The sequence below is a fragment of the Amphiprion ocellaris genome, chromosome 19 (genome assembly GCF_022539595.1).
Source record: "Amphiprion ocellaris isolate individual 3 ecotype Okinawa chromosome 19, ASM2253959v1, whole genome shotgun sequence".
In the NCBI taxonomy this organism is placed as follows: Eukaryota; Metazoa; Chordata; class Actinopteri; family Pomacentridae; genus Amphiprion; species Amphiprion ocellaris.
In genome coordinates, this window is record NC_072784.1 from 7859417 (window position 1) to 7875985 (window position 16569).

A 16569-nucleotide genomic window follows, 5' to 3' on the forward strand; every position below is an offset into this window, starting at 1 on the left:
CTCCAACAGTAGTGTGACTACGCTCTGGATTTTAGATGTCTATACAGCCCAAATTTAAAACAACACAGCCATGAATTAATCTTTAATGTTTCTTTTATTGGTCACAACAGCCACATATGAACAGAACTGAGAACAGAAAGAGCAGGGCGAGCCTAGAGACCCCCGAAGGTTTGATGGCTCTTGGAGGGGCTCAGTGGTACTTCCTCCAGCGATCATGTTCTACAAGAGAAGATGCAGATGATGGTTCAAGTAAGTCAAATCTTTTATTGAGGTCAAGGAAAATGATAAGAGAATATGCATTTCTTACTGATGTGATCGTATTCCCATATGTAGCTGATGGCCACGTAGCCAACTAGCAGCATCGCTATGCCACCGATGCCCCCCTTCTTCACATTGATGTACTTGTTGTAGTATCTGTCGTGGCCTAGAAGAGTGAAAGCACAACACGAACCATCACTGAAAATGTGACTCAATTAGTTTTTCTGTGACCTGAATGAATCAAAGTTTATATGCTTTCCCACCACTGATAATTCCTACAGGGTAGAGCTGCAACAAACAACTGATCAATAGATTGTCAACTATTAAATTGACAGTTGAAATGAAAGGTACTCTACAATCAAAGCTGCTGAGAACGTTACGGACTGAGGAAGCTCCTAACCCAAGAATCAGGCAGGACTGACCTCTGTAGATGACATGTTTTATGAATTAAACTACTCTGCATGTTGACAGCGACTAGTTTGAGTCGGTAAGGTTGAAATAAAAATATTCAGACAGCTCGTCTCTGTATGACTAGCTTTGAGTAGCTCCTGTCTAAGAAAACTGTTTCTGATCTCTCATCCAATCAACTACGCTGCTGATCTACAGATTTAGTCCACTTGCCAACCATATTTCAGAAATTAAACATTTAGCAGCTAAAAATCTGTTGATCATTCCAAGTAGAAACACAGTTAAGAGGGTGTTTTTTTTGGATCTTTAAGAGATGGAGCATGTTTCCTCACCTTTGCGGATGGCTGAGATGAGGCCATTGGGTGTGAAGTCCCGACCTCCTAGCCAGGTCCCCAGCTCACCCAGTTTCACATCCATCAGGCGCTTCTCAGCTATGGGAACTGATCACAAGCACAAGGAACATGAACCAACATTACAATGCATTCTAAACAAAACATGCATTTCAAACGTCTATATGTGGCAGTATGTGTAGAAAGGAAAGAAGGAAATACACGACAGATTAAATTACTTCATTTAAATAAATCTGACAATTTTGATACATAACCTCAATAATAAACTCCAAATATTTGCAGCTTCAAGCTTCTCATGTTCTAAGAGGTAAGACTTTTCTTTGTGTGTTCTTAAACTGAGAGTCTTTGGGTTGTTCACGGTTTCGCTAGTATGGTTTTTCTGACAGACTTTTTAAAGAAAAGTTAAGCTCCATATTCACTGTGTAAGAGATATAAAACCTGTGATGTGCCTGTCACACAGAGGATGGCATGAATTAGTAAAACCACAGTTTAAATCTTGTGTCATCTTGCTGCGTAACGTACGTCTTAAATAGAAATCTTTGCCGTGTGCCAACTGCATTTTTTCCCCCAAGTTGCTATTTTGATTTAAAGTGGATTACTTGTTTAGATCGAGTGAAGATGTAACCTCAAATTGAGGATTTAAGATGAGACTTTTCCTGCTAAGGCCAAACAATTAAGGTCATCCATCCTTCTTCTACTTTACTATTATTCATCTCTATTCAGTGGGACATGTAAGCTGTCGTAATATTCTAAAAAAGGGGTCCAAGTCTTACTGAAATTGTGCAAACAGCCTTTCAGGGTGTATTCTATTTTTCCAAGTTTTAGAAAACGCATGGTGTCTCTAATCCACCCAGTAAGTATGAGACGCCTGGCTATAAAGGAGGTGAATGCCATTACTACATGAGCATTTTCTTTAAGTAAGGGAATCTCAAGGTTATGTCCAAGTAAGACACATGGGATTGGGAGTGATGTCTATTTGAATCATCTTAGAAATGCTGGATCAAAATGTATTAAATGTCGAACAAGACCAGAACATGTGCATCACACTTTTTAAATCTATTAAACAGTAAATAATGAGTTCCGTGCCTGATAATATGTTCATTCCAGCAGTGTTGCTCCAAGTACAAGTGTCAATATCCCTGTATTTATTTATATTAACTGTATTTATTCCTGCACTAAACATTTAAGCATGCTGTTTTACACATATCTATTGTTTCACATAGTTAAACACTGACTTTCCTGTTGCCCTTGTTGCAAATGCATGTGTTTTCTGGTGCAAGCAGACAAAAGAAACCCACTAATTCCATGCATGTGCACACATACTTGCTCAATAAAGCTGATTCTGAAACTTCAATTGAAAGATATCACAAATAAAATGGCTATATCTAAGAAAAATCCCAATTAGTATTAATATTTTCTCCAAATCGTGCAGCCACAGACAAAATCACCCTTCGAAAAAATACTCGACAAGCTAATAGATACTGAAATATGAATTAATTACAGCCATGAACTCTGCAGAGTAGTCAGCAAAGTCATACGGCCCTAATTGAAGTATTCAGTCTGCAATATATATTATGATTTATAAATTCTGTTGTCGTGGTTCAAATTTACACTGTTGCGCATTTCTTTTGTGTTTTTATACGTTTTAGGATTTAGCATATTAGCGTCTGTAGTTAACTGCCGCACTGTCAGGAGGCTAGCTAGCCAAAAGATACCGTTTTATAACATATATGTAACGACAATATAATTATGACAGCCTCGTCCACATTGAGTGTTAGTTAGATAGTTTCTGATAACAATTAAACGTCCAAAACAGCCTCGAGATCCAGTTTAACTGCAAATCTGGCAATGACCCGCAAAGTCCTTGACGGAACTCGTAGGATCGATCGCGGCCTTCGGTCAGAAAAACACCTTCAAGTAAAACACTGACGGTCTGTCTGACAGAAAAAACACCCGCAATCTGTGAAAACAACAACATACAGCTGCAACGAAACACAGTAAAGTTAAAGTTGAATGATTTTTCATTGGAACAAGGCACGTTAAAGATACCTGGTCTATCCGCCATCTTGACCGGAGGAGAGGGGTCTGTCACTGCGCCGCAATGAATGATGGGAATATATGGAGGAAATGCATTATGGGGGGGAGATGTAGTTTTTCAATGTGTCCACTAGAGGGTGGCAGAGGAGATAAAACTAATTATAGCGCAGAAGCACAACAAACGAGCTCCACTGAAAGATCCCATCCAGACAAGAACAGACTTTATTACTTAACAAAAAAGAGCAACAATGAAAATTATTATTATTATTATTATTATTATTATTATTATTATTATTATTATTATTATTATTATTATTATTATTATTATTATTATTATTATTATTATTATTATTGGGATCCGAGCACCACGAAGTGGTGCGAGGAACCTATTGAAACCCTAGGAATTTTTTTTTTTCATCGGCCGGGAAATCGGCATTTTTCACGCCCTAAACATACACGAAAACGCATGAAAATCGCCACACACACCAGGACCGGCGAAAAATGACAAAATAAGACAAAACACAAGCGGGTTGGGGTTAGTTGTTGACAAGGCCTAGAAATTATACATTGTTCAGTTCCAGATACCTGTGACTGAATGTTTTGTACCTTTGTAGACACACTGTGATCTGTAAGTTGTACTGTGTAAATGACAAACTGAGGCATAATATTGTTGAAACTGAATTTTTGAAAGCATTTTTAAGGAAATTTCAGATTTGTCATAATGTTTTGTAAAAAGACATTTCATTGCATGTGAACATTTTCAGAACGCATTTTTTTTGAACTAAAACAAAGGGAAATATTTGGAGTTGTGGCTATATATAGGTTATTATGCTGTGATTTTACTGGTCTGGCCCACAATTAGAATGAGTCTGACACCCCTGTTATTGAATATTAACCAAATTAATTTCCGTACAGATGGATATTTAAAGCCTTTTAAATGGAGCACTGATTGAGCTCTTCTGACAGTTTAGACTCCCTTGCAGTCTCATGGGCCGTCGACACAAACACTAGGCCTTGTTTCCGCATGGTTTACAAATAATATAAGCTGTGCCCCCCAGTGTTCAACCCAAGCATTTAATTATTTTACTGCAGTCATGGGAGAGAGATTAATTTGATTCATTTTACTGTCCAGTATTATGTACTGTATGGATCAACTGTTACTGCCACAAGAACAGGACCAGTGGCATTATTGGTCAGACCACGTTAGACCACTCGGTGTGTTTTATGTGTTATGCGTCTAGTATGTCACAAAGTTAGAATTTGTTTAATTAGCTAAAGTAGTTTCTTTGTGATTCTACATTTACACAGTTTGATTGTTAACATAATCAAGCAGCTAACCAGCTTGTTAGCGCCTCCGTTTCTCTGACTTCCTTGTGCAAAAATTAAAGATTTCAACATATTAAAGGCAAATTCTACACAAAAAGCTTCGAGCTACATGAAAAGAACGTTTGTGAACATGGCTGGAACTAGTGTATATGTGCAGAATGTAAATATGACTGTATTAGGGATAACTGATGTGTGACACTGGCCACAGGCTGTAAAGATTTTCTAATTTCTTTTTGGACGGAATTACCATTTTTAAAGATGCTATGAGAAAACTGACAAATGCTTTTTTCACCATTCAATTAAAATGTTGTTTCTTGATTGCAACCCTTCAAAACCCAACATAAATGGTCTCAATGAATGAAAACTTATAATAAATATAGATTTATTTCCTGGCAATGAAAAATCAATCTGTTTTACAAGAATATAAAAATGCCCCCGGTTAAAAAAAAAAAAGAAAGTCCAGTTAAAAGTTTACTTTGTCAGCTTTCCATTTGTGCATTAATATATTTACAGTTTTACAATGTGATTTAAAAAATACCCACAGCTATCAAAATATACATCTAAATATACCATGTTGTTATTGCACCACCCCATAAACCTCCCACTTCTCAGCTCTCATGTATTTTGAAATAATGACCTGAAGGGTTTACTACATTGTTGTCTCCTAATGTTCTATCAGAGGAATCATTTTTCTTAGGGAAAGCAGCCGATCAATGAGCAACAAAACAGCCGGCAGCACTTATACATAGCGTGGCTGCCTGGAGATAGAGTTAAGATCTTATTCAGGCTGCTGTTTGTGTTTGAGTGTGAGTGGCAGAGGTGGTGCTGTGGTAGTTCAGGTCCCTGCTCAACACACCCACTAATCAATAAATCTCCCCCCTTTTCCCTCTTACACACACACACACACACACACACACACACACACACACACACACACACACACACACACACACACACACACACACACACACACACTGGGTGAATCAGGGTGTGTAGTTGTGTGTCTGGCCTTCATCCAGGATTCAGCCTCAACCTCTTTCCTTTATGAGACTGAGTTTCCTGCCTCCCTCTAATGACTTTCATTAGATGGAGGACTCATATAGATGTCCAGCACCCACCCGACTTCTTTCCTCTTTCCCTTTAGCTCTGCTTTTCTTTCCTGTAGGCGGGTAGATTAATACATTGTGTGTGTGTGTGTATGTGTGTGTGTGCTTTTAACATGGATGAATCTTCACCAGCTTTAGTCTTTGATGTTGATAATTCAGCTCTCTTTACTGCACGTTAACTCAGATACCTTAAAAGTCCAGCCCATTTTTTCCTTTATGTTGGACAAGAGGTCTATGCCTAACACATGTGCATAGAAATAATAACTATTAAGAATATGGCACTTAGATATGATCTGCAAGTCATGATAAGACCAAGAAGAACAACAAAAGCACTCAGAGAGCACAGTATTCCGCTAAGGCTGCTCAGTCATTTGTATGATTTCCAATGTATAAGTCCTGATAAGTCCGCGGTGGTCAATTTGTAGTAGGATCACAATCATGTGATCGTCAGCAGGCAGCTGATGTAATGTTCACTTGTTGTTACAGTGACGCCATGCCGCTATCTCACAATGATACAGAAATCTTTAGCAAATCCATGGATCCATGGATTTTTGTGCAACTAGTACAGCAAAGTGCATAACTAGTGTTGCTGAATGTCCAACTAGTGTTTATAAAGACCGAACTGGTGAAGAAAACTAATGTCTGATATCAAGGATATGGAATAAATGCTCAAAGGGCTTCCTATGCTAAGCGCTGTGAGATGTCCCGTGTTGTGAATTTGCACTATATAAATAAAACTGAATTGAACTGATTTGAGAGCATCTCCAGAAAAGCTGGTCTTGTGGTGTGTTCCCAGAACACAGTGCGTAACAAAAGTGGTCCAAGGCAGGACAAGCAGTGAACCGGTAACAGTTCATCATCCTCCAGGGCTCACTGATGCACATGGGGAGTAGAAAATGGCCTGTGTGCTTCATTCCCATAGAACAGCTACTGTAGCCCAAATAGCTGAAAACATTAATGCTGCTATGATAGCATAGAAAGGCCTTAGAACCATAAAGAACATAGTGCATCACTTCTTTCTACGTCTTGAGCTGTGTACTTGCAGACTGGTCAGAGTGCCCCTGCCGAAAGCATCTGCAACTCCACATTTTGCATAATTTTGAATATTTTTGGGCTCAGCTATGAATGATAATATTGCTCTGCATCTGCTAGATGAGTGAATAAGCAATTTTTATTTAACATTCCGCCGTATCAGCTTAATACTTGATAAAATGTCTATATTGTGCTGACAGCTTGCTCCTGCTGCTGAGAATTTCTTGCATTCACAATGAAAATCTCATAAAGCTGAAGCTAGGAAGTGATTACCTTAGCTTAGCTTAGCACTGGGACTGAAACCAGGAAAACACGTCAAATTTGACTCAAGATTTGTTTGTCTACCAGCACATAAAGCTCATTGAGTGACATGTCTCAGTAACAATGTGCCAGATGTGCTGTACAGACCACAGAGACAGTGTCCCTATCAATTTTCATTCTATCCTCTAGTGCCATCTATAACTTTTAACTGGGGGAGACTGTAATTATCTCTATTTAGCTACAAACCATTGACTTGCCAAATCAGCTGGCCTGAACACAGCTCAGTCTGGCTGCATTGCTCTTCTCTTTTCCTCGTGAAGGTCACATTCAGTCACACAGTCTGCAACCACCAACATCTTGTGTGATTTACACACAGCATGGACCACACACTCTAATCCAATCTCATCTCGTGCCACTGAAAAGGCAGCGCATGCCTCCGAAGGTGGCATTTTCCCAAATCCTCTCATCGAACACCTACACACCGACAGAATCAAACGTACAGCGACATAAACGCACAATGGCTGACTTCCACGCAGGGCAACCATGCAGCGCAAACACACACATCTGCACACAGATTTCCTTTGGGCTCTAAAGGTTAGCAGCGACACTGTAACATAATCTCATTTAGGGAGTAAACTCATAACCACGAATGACCCCGTGGTCCAGGTCCACCTGCTTGTTTATTGGTTTTGTTTGTTTGCTCCAGCACTGCCTTGGGCCTCGGTGCACTTCAGAGGAGCCTGTACCGACTGCACACACACTCAGACACACACTCAGACACACACACAGACTAAAGCACTAGGGGACGCATGATTTTATTCCACCTCAAGAGGCAGGTGCCCTCGAGGTCTGCCACAGAGACAGCTCTTTGAAGCTGATGGAGCGAGATAGAGATGGAGGGAGGGGGCTGGAGAGGTATAGTCGGTTTGTGCGAGGGTGAAGAATAGACGGAGAGAGGAAACACAGCGATGAAAGAGGACGAGGGTAGAGAGGAATACAGAAGGAGAAACTGGCAGCGATGATGGAGAGAGATGAAGGATAAAGGAGAGGGAGAGGAGGAGGAGACTGAGTTCATGTCTCTGCACACAGCTCTCTAATTCACATGACCTTTAAACAGCCTCTCTCACCGCCACTCCCTTTTCATCCATCCATCCTTCACAAGGCACAACCTTTCTATATTTTGCTTTTCCACACTTCCCCTTGTGTTTTCCTGTGCAAAAAAATCCCTTTCCCCCATTTATAGCTGTGACTTCTACCTCATTCCTACATCAAATTTCTCTGGCAGCACCATTTTCTATTCGTTCACTTATTGTTGTAATCGGTGTCATTTTGTCGTTTTTCTCCCTTCTTTCCTGTCATGTACACAGTCGTGCAACCATCAGATAAAGCCAAAGACAGCAGGGATGGTTTGTGAGTAATAGGTTTATCAATTCTCCTGTTACAACAATAATTACATTAGAGATATGGAGATCGACAAGGGAGCTAATAAAGGGAGATGATGAGGATCCCAGAGGAAGCCGGTGTGTGTGCGTGTGTGTGTGCGTGTGTGTGTGTGTGTGTGTGTGGGGGGGGGGTGTAGGTGTGTGTGTGTGTGGGTGGGTGGGTGTGTGTGTGTGTGTGTGGGTGGGTGTGTGGGTGTGTGTAGGTGTGTGTGTGTGAGAGAGAGAGAGAGGATACTACATGCAAAGAAATGCTCCACAGAGACCATTTCATTCCACAGTGATAATGGCTTTAGCCACTAAATCAAATTTTTCCATTTAAATTCACTCACACATATAAATGTAATGGGCACTAATGGCACCATTGGCTGATCCAAGCTACACTTGTGCTGAATGCAAACTCAGACACACGGGACACACCGCACTTTGCTTAAATTGCAGAGTTAGTATTTGTCAAACGATTTATTATTATGTTTTTAGATATTAATCAAACTAAATTTATTCGAAAAGCACTTTTCATACAAGCAGAATGCAACACAAAGTGCTTTGCAGAACAAAAGGAAACAAAAAGCAGCATAAGCAATATCCTCCCACTACAAAGCTCCCTTGAACATGATTTTCAAAAAAAAAAAAAAAAGTAGCTTTTATAAAACAAATGACTGAAGGGAATGAAATCTAAGTTATAGGGCCCTTAAGAAGTCAACAAAATATATCTCTACTGAAAATAAGGCTAACAAAAACAAGACACCAACTCAACCAACAGACCTGCCAGAATGAGACGCTGGGGCAACATATATAATGGTTGATCAGGAAAACTATGTACACAATAACTAAAACTAACACAATGAACCCTGATCCCCCCCATGATGTAAGAGGTCTTGGTCTGGTCCGTGGGAGGGACTTTAGTATAAAACCCTGCTCCGCCCTCAGCCGCATCTTCGATCTGTCTCCAAGCAGGAAGTGCCACACAGCAGCCAGGTAACTCAAACAAAGGAGAAATTAACGAATGCAAACAAATAGCAAAATGACAAACAGTGTAAACTAAATATGTCCAAAGTTGTTTAAATCAATCCAACTGGACTTTAAGAAGGTTCCTTGAAGACGTTTCAACTCTCATCCAAGAGGCTTCTTCAGTCCCTGGTATGCTAATAGTGGTCGTTAGCATGAGCCACCTCACCTATTTCGCCAATTTACAATCAGGTCCTTTCAAAACTCCCCAAAAGAACGACCCAGCAGAATGACTCAGGTGAGGTGGCTCATGCTAACAACCACCATTAGCATACGAGGGCTCGGTGAAAGTCGCATTTCAACGGCCCCCTTTGTCACTCCCTGGCTCCCAACGACCATCGTTGAGGAGCCAGACGGACCTTGGCAATGGTCGTCGGAATGTGAATAACACTGACCACACCTCACAGAGGTTATAAGCTGAGGCAACATCAACCACCACCAGAACTGAAGAAGCCTCTTGGATGAGAGGTGAAACGTCTTCAAGGAACCTTCTTAAAGTCCAGTTGGATTGATTTAAACAACTTTGGATCACCATGACCTGGATAAATGAGAAACTACACAGATATCTAAACTAAATGTGTGTGCTCCAAAGTGCTAATAAACCAATTCTGAACAAAACAAACTGTATGTTGTAATCTAAGTGACTGCAACTCAAAGTAACTAAACATGTGGTAATGGTGTTTGTGTGTAAAATGCTGCAACCTTCAGTGTGGCTGTGGGCACGGCCATCACAGACAGTGTGAATATTATTACTACAGTTTATTCTAAAATGGCATATTAAAGAATACTGTATCTAAATTATTGCAGGCGTGTATATGATGAAGTATGTCGAATATTCACCTCAAGATGGAAAATTCAAGGCGTCACATTTCTTATTGTTGGATTTGTAGGTTTATAGTGTCTCTTATTTTAAAACAGAAATACCAGTTCGCAGAATGTTGCTTATGTATCCACTTCACTTGATATTTTCTTAAGTTCCTATTGCCCCTCTCCTGGTCATTTCTTAATGCTTCTGTTTTTCAGATTTTAGCCACCAACCTCCAGTATCACCACAGCACGACGAAACCAGGTTTGGCTTATTAGTTTATTTAAAATTTGATGTTTTCCATCACAACGTCGACTCACAATGTAATTTAAACATATTGCATTTATATAAACCACAGTCTAATTAATGTTTACTGAATGTTTGGGGCACTGATTTGCCCCTGTGTTTATGATCTTTACTTCTATTGTTTGTATAGCGATGTAAAAGAGAATATTATTTGTCAGAATTTAAGGTTGTTTTTATGAATTATGGAGAGCTTATTGTATCTTAGTCCAAATGTATCATCATTAATCTCATACTTCACTTTAGTTGATGCTGATTACTGACAAAAGATGTGAAATTTTGGTTTTGGCATTTTTAGTAAGAATGTTAAACAAAACATAGTCTTAATACACCCATACTCAAAATGTATCATGAATATCTCAGTAACACCATGTTTAACTGTGTTTAGTCACTTGTTCATGTCATTTCCATTCACCAGCGATAAATCAAAATTTGGCATGGATAACAATATGAACTTAAATTTCCAATATTTATCCTTTTTAGCTCAGTTTTGCTTGATAATATCTTTTTCTTTAGCTGTGAAATTGCCATTTGGTGCTGAGCAGATAGCGTACAGTGGATCATAAAGCTTTTACTGAGAGCCGCTGCAGGCTGCGAGCGTTTTGAGAGCTAAAACAATAGAGGTGCAGACCATACAACCAAAAAGCCTCTGCCGGATATGAGACACAGCCTGGTCTTGTTGCTTAACTGTGAAATACTGCAGCTGAAGGCAGAGAAAAATCAAATTAAAGCACACATTGAAACACAAACCGAGGATCCAAGCAGAGCTGTGAAACTGAGACGGTAAAGAGAGTAATAATAAACATCAGCTGGAGGATAAAGACAGTAATTAAATGGCTGAGTTGTGATCTATCTGTGATTCTATCTAGCTACAGCCTATTGGGGCCTAAACTTAATCCCAAGTGACTATTAAACCCAGAATGCTGGATTGTTCATTTGACCCAGCCTGTTTGATTGCCATCCTACTTTTAAATAAATAAATACTATTATTAATAATAAAAATAATGCTAACAATAACAACAACAATAAAATAATAATAATAATTATTATTATTACTGTTATTATTATTGTTATTATTATTATTAACATTATTATAAATATTAAATTAATAAAACTGGCTTCATGTTATTTAGTTTATGGTTTACGGTTTTTATGGTTTATGGTTTTGTACTTATTTTATTTTTTATTTTTTTAAGACACTATTCCTTGGCATCCACTTAGACACTTTACATTCTTAGACACTTTGCATTTTGCACTTTGTATTCTATTTTTGATTTCTGTTTAATTACTAACGTCATTGTAATTGTGTATATTTCACTGTTTGTTTATTGTACTCTGGCATAACAGTTTCCTCCGGGATGAATAAAGTTTATCTTATCTTTTATATGAGTAAAAATAACTTTACCATGTGTATAAAAATAGTGGTCAAACAAAGTAGAAAACCAAGCAGTGAATCTGACTTTTGAAGCTGCTTTCACTTCACTTCTCCTCTTGCGATACTTTACATCAGTGTCAGACACAAGCTCACTTACCTGGTATAAAATCTACGATTATGTAAAAGAGGACTTTATGAAGCTATGCAGTTTTTACAATAACGAGGGTAACCACTGCATTCTTCTGTTTTAATCCAGCATCATTAATGGATGTAGCCTGGAGCATTTTCCGCCATTTCACAGTTTACATCCACATGCTACAATCTTGTTTTAACTAGACTCCATTTGCAGCTGGTTTTTGTTCTACTAAATCATTTTCTTTTTTTACAGATTGATAAAAACATCATTCCTCTTTATATTTATGATATTACACAACAGACAATTAGGGAATATTTCTATGCAATGCTAGATATCAGTCAGTTACACACTGATGTTAGATAAATATCTAAGATTCTTATAATAGAAATGTTCAATGGGACAGCTAATGCAATTAACTACAAAACTGAAAGACTGCAGATATAGAGGCCATCAGCTTTATACTTACTGTCAAAGTTAACTAGCTAGTATCTGATAATGAACTAGCTAGATAGTAGCTCACTAACCTCATTACGTGTCTCACATGTTTAAAGGGTAATAAGCAGCCACATGAACCACCACAACAGTTTGGATAGTATGAATGAAGAAAGAAAATGGTGTGTCTGAAAGCTCCTTTGGGGCTGGGAGGACAGAGAGAAAGTCAGCACAAACCTGGAAATATATTTGATCCAAGTGGCCGTTTGGATGGTGTTCCTCATACAGTGTTTGTTTGTGGAAGTGGGTGAGACGTTCAGGGTCTTTTGTTGTGGTAATGGGTGGAAGATTGTTCCATGTCAGGCTGTTGTGTTACTGAGTGTTTGAAGAAAGTCTCTTCAGTTTGGGAAATGACTCACTAGTCACACTGCTGCAGCAGTGAAATACTGCCAGCTGTGGTCTGTTTGTGGAAGTGGGTGAGACATTCAGGCTCTTTTTCTTGGTGGTAATAGGTGGAGGAACGTTTCTCAACAGGCTGTTGTGCTCTCTTGGAAGTCTCTTGGTCTGGTCAGTAGCTCTATGAAGAAACTGCAGCCCAGTCCTTGTTAGTGAAAGATTTCTTCCATCCTCTGCATCTTTGAGAAGCTAGGAATGAACATATTACCAGAGATGATCCTACTGTTTGACAAACTAGTGTGTAATCTTCATCACAGACTCTTCCTGGTCTCTCTGCAACTGGTCACCTGATCATGTCTTTGTGTTGCCAGGGCAGCACTGACTTCATCCAGTTTGATTCTGTTTTCGTTCATCCTTTGAGCTTTTCCCTTGTGCTTGGTGTGATATACCATATCTTTTCTGTTTCCTTCTGCTTCATCTTTACCTTATTAAAATCCAAAATTGACTTGTGCATTTTACTCCTGTTTCTCTCTTTCTCCTCCTGCTTCCTTGCCTCTTTGTCTGTTTACTCAGCTACCTATATACCTATGTTCTTTTCCTCCTTCAGAGCTGTCATTGCAGCCTGTTCTTGCCAATTTGTCTGATACAATTTCCTGTAGTATCTGTCTTTGCTGCAGCTTTTGTTCTATATCACTCCAAATATGTTTTCTGTGTTACTCCTCTGCATTTAGTTGTTGCATCTTCATTTTTTCTGTTTTCTGTTGTTTATATCGACATCTTTATGGTCTGGTTTCCCATATTCCATTAGTCTTACTCGTTCTTACTTCTCTTGTTGTCTCTATCAGCTGTTTAATTTGTCTAATTTATCTAAGCTCAGCCCAGATCTTAACCCCGTAAGACACAAAATAATAAAAATAAATAAAACGAAATACTACTACTACTACTACTACTACTACTACTACTACTAATAATAATAATAATAATGTGTATATCTAGAAACCCAAATATAGAAAATAAAATGAGCAAAAAAAAACCCCAAAAAATACAATTTTTTTTATTTTATATATATATATATATATATATATATATATATATATATATATATATATATATATATATATATATATATATACTAGAAAATAATAAAAAAATAAGCTGATGTATAGTTGCAACAGTGGGTTTTACGGGGTTAAGTTGTTGCTGACGAGCCTCCAGCTGCTCTTGTTTTTAGCTTCAGCCAGTGTACAACTCATCTCATTCTCATATTATAGGTAGTGCTCTTTTTTTTCTTTCTTCCCCTCTCTGTGAATCTATCATTGCCTCATTTTCCTTTGGGATCTGTATCACATGGTTTCATTTTCTCACATAGCCACTCTTCTGAAACTGTAAATTACTGGTTCTGTCCAGAAAACTCGGCTTCTCCCATTTCTTGTATTCTTCTTCCTCTACAGAGAGCCTGTTAAGATATTCCTTTTTTGCTAGGAGCTCAGCTTCTTCTCTGACTTCCTTTTTTTTTCATCAGAGGTCCATTGGGGGTTTATGCTGTAACCTGGGAAACAGAATGTGAGCGCTGCTGTCTATAACTCCCTGCCTGGTGTTCTCTTTTGCCTGGAGCTGCTTTAATAAGCGTTAGATTCTTTCCCAGTATCTCTGGACAGAGGGGTTCCTGGTGATAGAGCCATTTCAGACAAAATTATTAAGATATATGACCATCCATCCATCTATTATCGATACACCACTTAATCGAAACTCAGCAGCCATCTTGGTAACAACCTCAGGCAGCTATTTCAGGCTAACAAGATCAGGTAGCTGCATAAATCAGTGGAGAAGGAGCTGTAACAGTAATATCAGTAACACAGGGACATCAAAACTGCATGTTTAGGACATGACGGCAGATAAACTTTGATTTTCCTTTCAGATCCTCAGTGAGAACCTTCTTGTCTCTGATGGTCGTCTGGATCTGGATGCCGCAGTCATGGAGACCCATGTGATGCAGCAGCAGGGCGGTCAGGTTGGCTAAGTCCAGGCCGGCCATGTTGAGGGTGGTACCATGGGCCGATTCAAAGATGGCGACTCCATTGGCGCCGATGTTACCGCTGGGCGTCACTCTGAGTCCTCCAACCAGACCAGCACACAGATCACAGAGGACGTAGAACTGGGTCGGATTGTGAACCCTGTTGAGACACACAGTGTCCAGAAGAACCACCAGTCAAATGCGTTAAAAATCGCTTGAAAAGTTTGTTGACTTTGCTTCAAAATAACGTGTTTTTTTTCCTCCCACAGATTATAACCTCATTACTTCGACCAAGCTGATGAACGTTAGCCACTAGGTATTGACCAGAAGAAGCTTTTGGAGCCTGTTTGTCAAAGGTAAACTGATAACCAGCCAGTATAAGGGCTTTGTGACAAAAACATCTTCAACATCTAGTAAAGTCAAGTTTAGATTTTACTTTCTAACAGATTTAAAACATGATAGAGCGTTACCACATGAGACAACATTAAACGCGTTATTGTCACACAAGGAGGACGGCATGAATATTTTAAACCACTGAGTCAGACAGTCTGCATGACATGAATCCCAAATTGTTGCTTTTGTGATTTGCTAATTGCAATTAAGATTTTATAGACTTGAGAAAATGAGATAGCATTCTTTCCAGAGAGGACTAAAAGTTCTGAAGAATGTGCGTGAGCCAGGATAACATATATTTTGGGAATGCCCAGTAATAAAACACTGACAGTCAAAAATGCACAAATCATTGGACAGCACTGTAAAATACCCTTTCGGCTTGTTTATTTCTATTTGAGTGACTTTGATTGAGGGGAATTTACAATAAAAACATTTGCTGGTTCCCGACCCCTCCAGTAAGTTAATTCAGTATCTAAAAATGTGTTTTTCACTTGGAAATTTGCTGTAAGTTATAGTCAAAAGGGATTTTCTGTGTACGACAGTATACAATCATATCTTATAGAGTTAGCACATTATCTGTTATAAATGAGTCTATTTTTTCGTTCATTTAGTTTTTTTCTGCTTTTTTAAAATAATATGGCATACAGTTGTATTAGCTATGGTCCCTGGTCCTTGACTTCTAATGCTTTCTGTAACTTTAAGGTCTGTGTAGTTAGTGAAAAGTTACCGACTATATGCTAAATAAAGAATTGAAAAAACATTACCTGATCAGTGTGTTTTTGCAAATGCACCTCTGTGTATAAGTTTGTGTTTTTGTGCGACGTAGAAAAAAGACAGAGCGACAAACACACTGCTGCGCCTTCATTGCCGTGTAATTCCAGCCCAGAACAGATCACAGCCAATCATAACAATAGTGTGGATTTACAGCAAGTGCTTTCCAAGCGCTCAAGGCAATCTCCATTTTTCACGGCTTCTCAGCGTTTATGCGTGTGTGTGCATGAGTGTGTGCATGCTCTAAATGTGTTTGCGTTTTTCTTTGTAAATGTCCGGAGAGAGAGAAAGATACAATTTGTGCATAGGGAAGATTATGTGTCATTGTGAGTGTATGCATATTAGTGTCTATGAGTGTGTGTGTGCATGGTTGTATTTTTCACATCATGGACATAAATCTGCAGCCAAAGTCATTTTGTGTTCCCCATGAGTTCATTTTGTAAAATGTAAAGATTAAGACTTAGATTTTGGTAAACGTTAGGTTTTCCAGGGAATGACTGTAAGCAATATTTTCCTAAGTAACAACCGTGGGAGCATCAGTATGTGCCAGTTAGTGCCAGAGAAATGCTCTTGCTATAGTTATTTTTAATGCAGCGATTTTGATAGTTTGCAAGAAGAAACCTGACCCCACAGATAGAGAGAATCACATGTTGGAAATGGAAACTCAGAGCTAATGTAGCTCTGTGGAAGGTAGAAAGCCAAGTATAGTCGAGTCAAGT

General features: G+C 38.8%; 1 protein-coding gene and 1 long non-coding RNA gene across 2 annotated transcripts; one reads left to right on the forward strand and one right to left on the reverse strand.

The window, feature by feature from the left end:
* Nucleotides 1-75: 75 nt before the first annotated feature.
* atp5mf (ATP synthase membrane subunit f) lies at nt 76-3163 on the reverse strand. The gene is made up of 4 exons (XM_023273040.3): nt 3066-3163; nt 999-1106; nt 308-424; nt 76-219 (listed from the first exon to the last, which is right to left on the reverse strand). The coding sequence occupies exons 1-4, from the start codon at nt 3079-3081 to the stop codon at nt 191-193; spliced, it is 270 nt and encodes an 89-aa protein (XP_023128808.1). The 5' UTR covers nt 3082-3163; the 3' UTR covers nt 76-190.
* A 5991-nt stretch (nt 3164-9154) lies between these two features.
* On the forward strand, nt 9155-15839 carry LOC118470472 (uncharacterized). The gene is made up of 3 exons (XR_004847551.2): nt 9155-9195; nt 10249-10294; nt 14591-15839. It is a non-coding gene; the product is annotated as an uncharacterized LOC118470472 (long non-coding RNA).
* Nucleotides 15840-16569: the final 730 nt, after the last annotated feature.

Excerpts from the sequence above, each read along its gene's own strand:
- atp5mf (XM_023273040.3), bottom strand. Across the intron at positions 425-998 it reads CATCTCAGCCATCCGCAAAG|GCCACGACAGATACTACAAC; the intron begins GTGAGGAAACAT and ends TCACTCTTCTAG. Across the intron at positions 220-307 it reads ATGGGAATACGATCACATCA|AACATGATCGCTGGAGGAAG; the intron begins GTAAGAAATGCA and ends CTTCTCTTGTAG.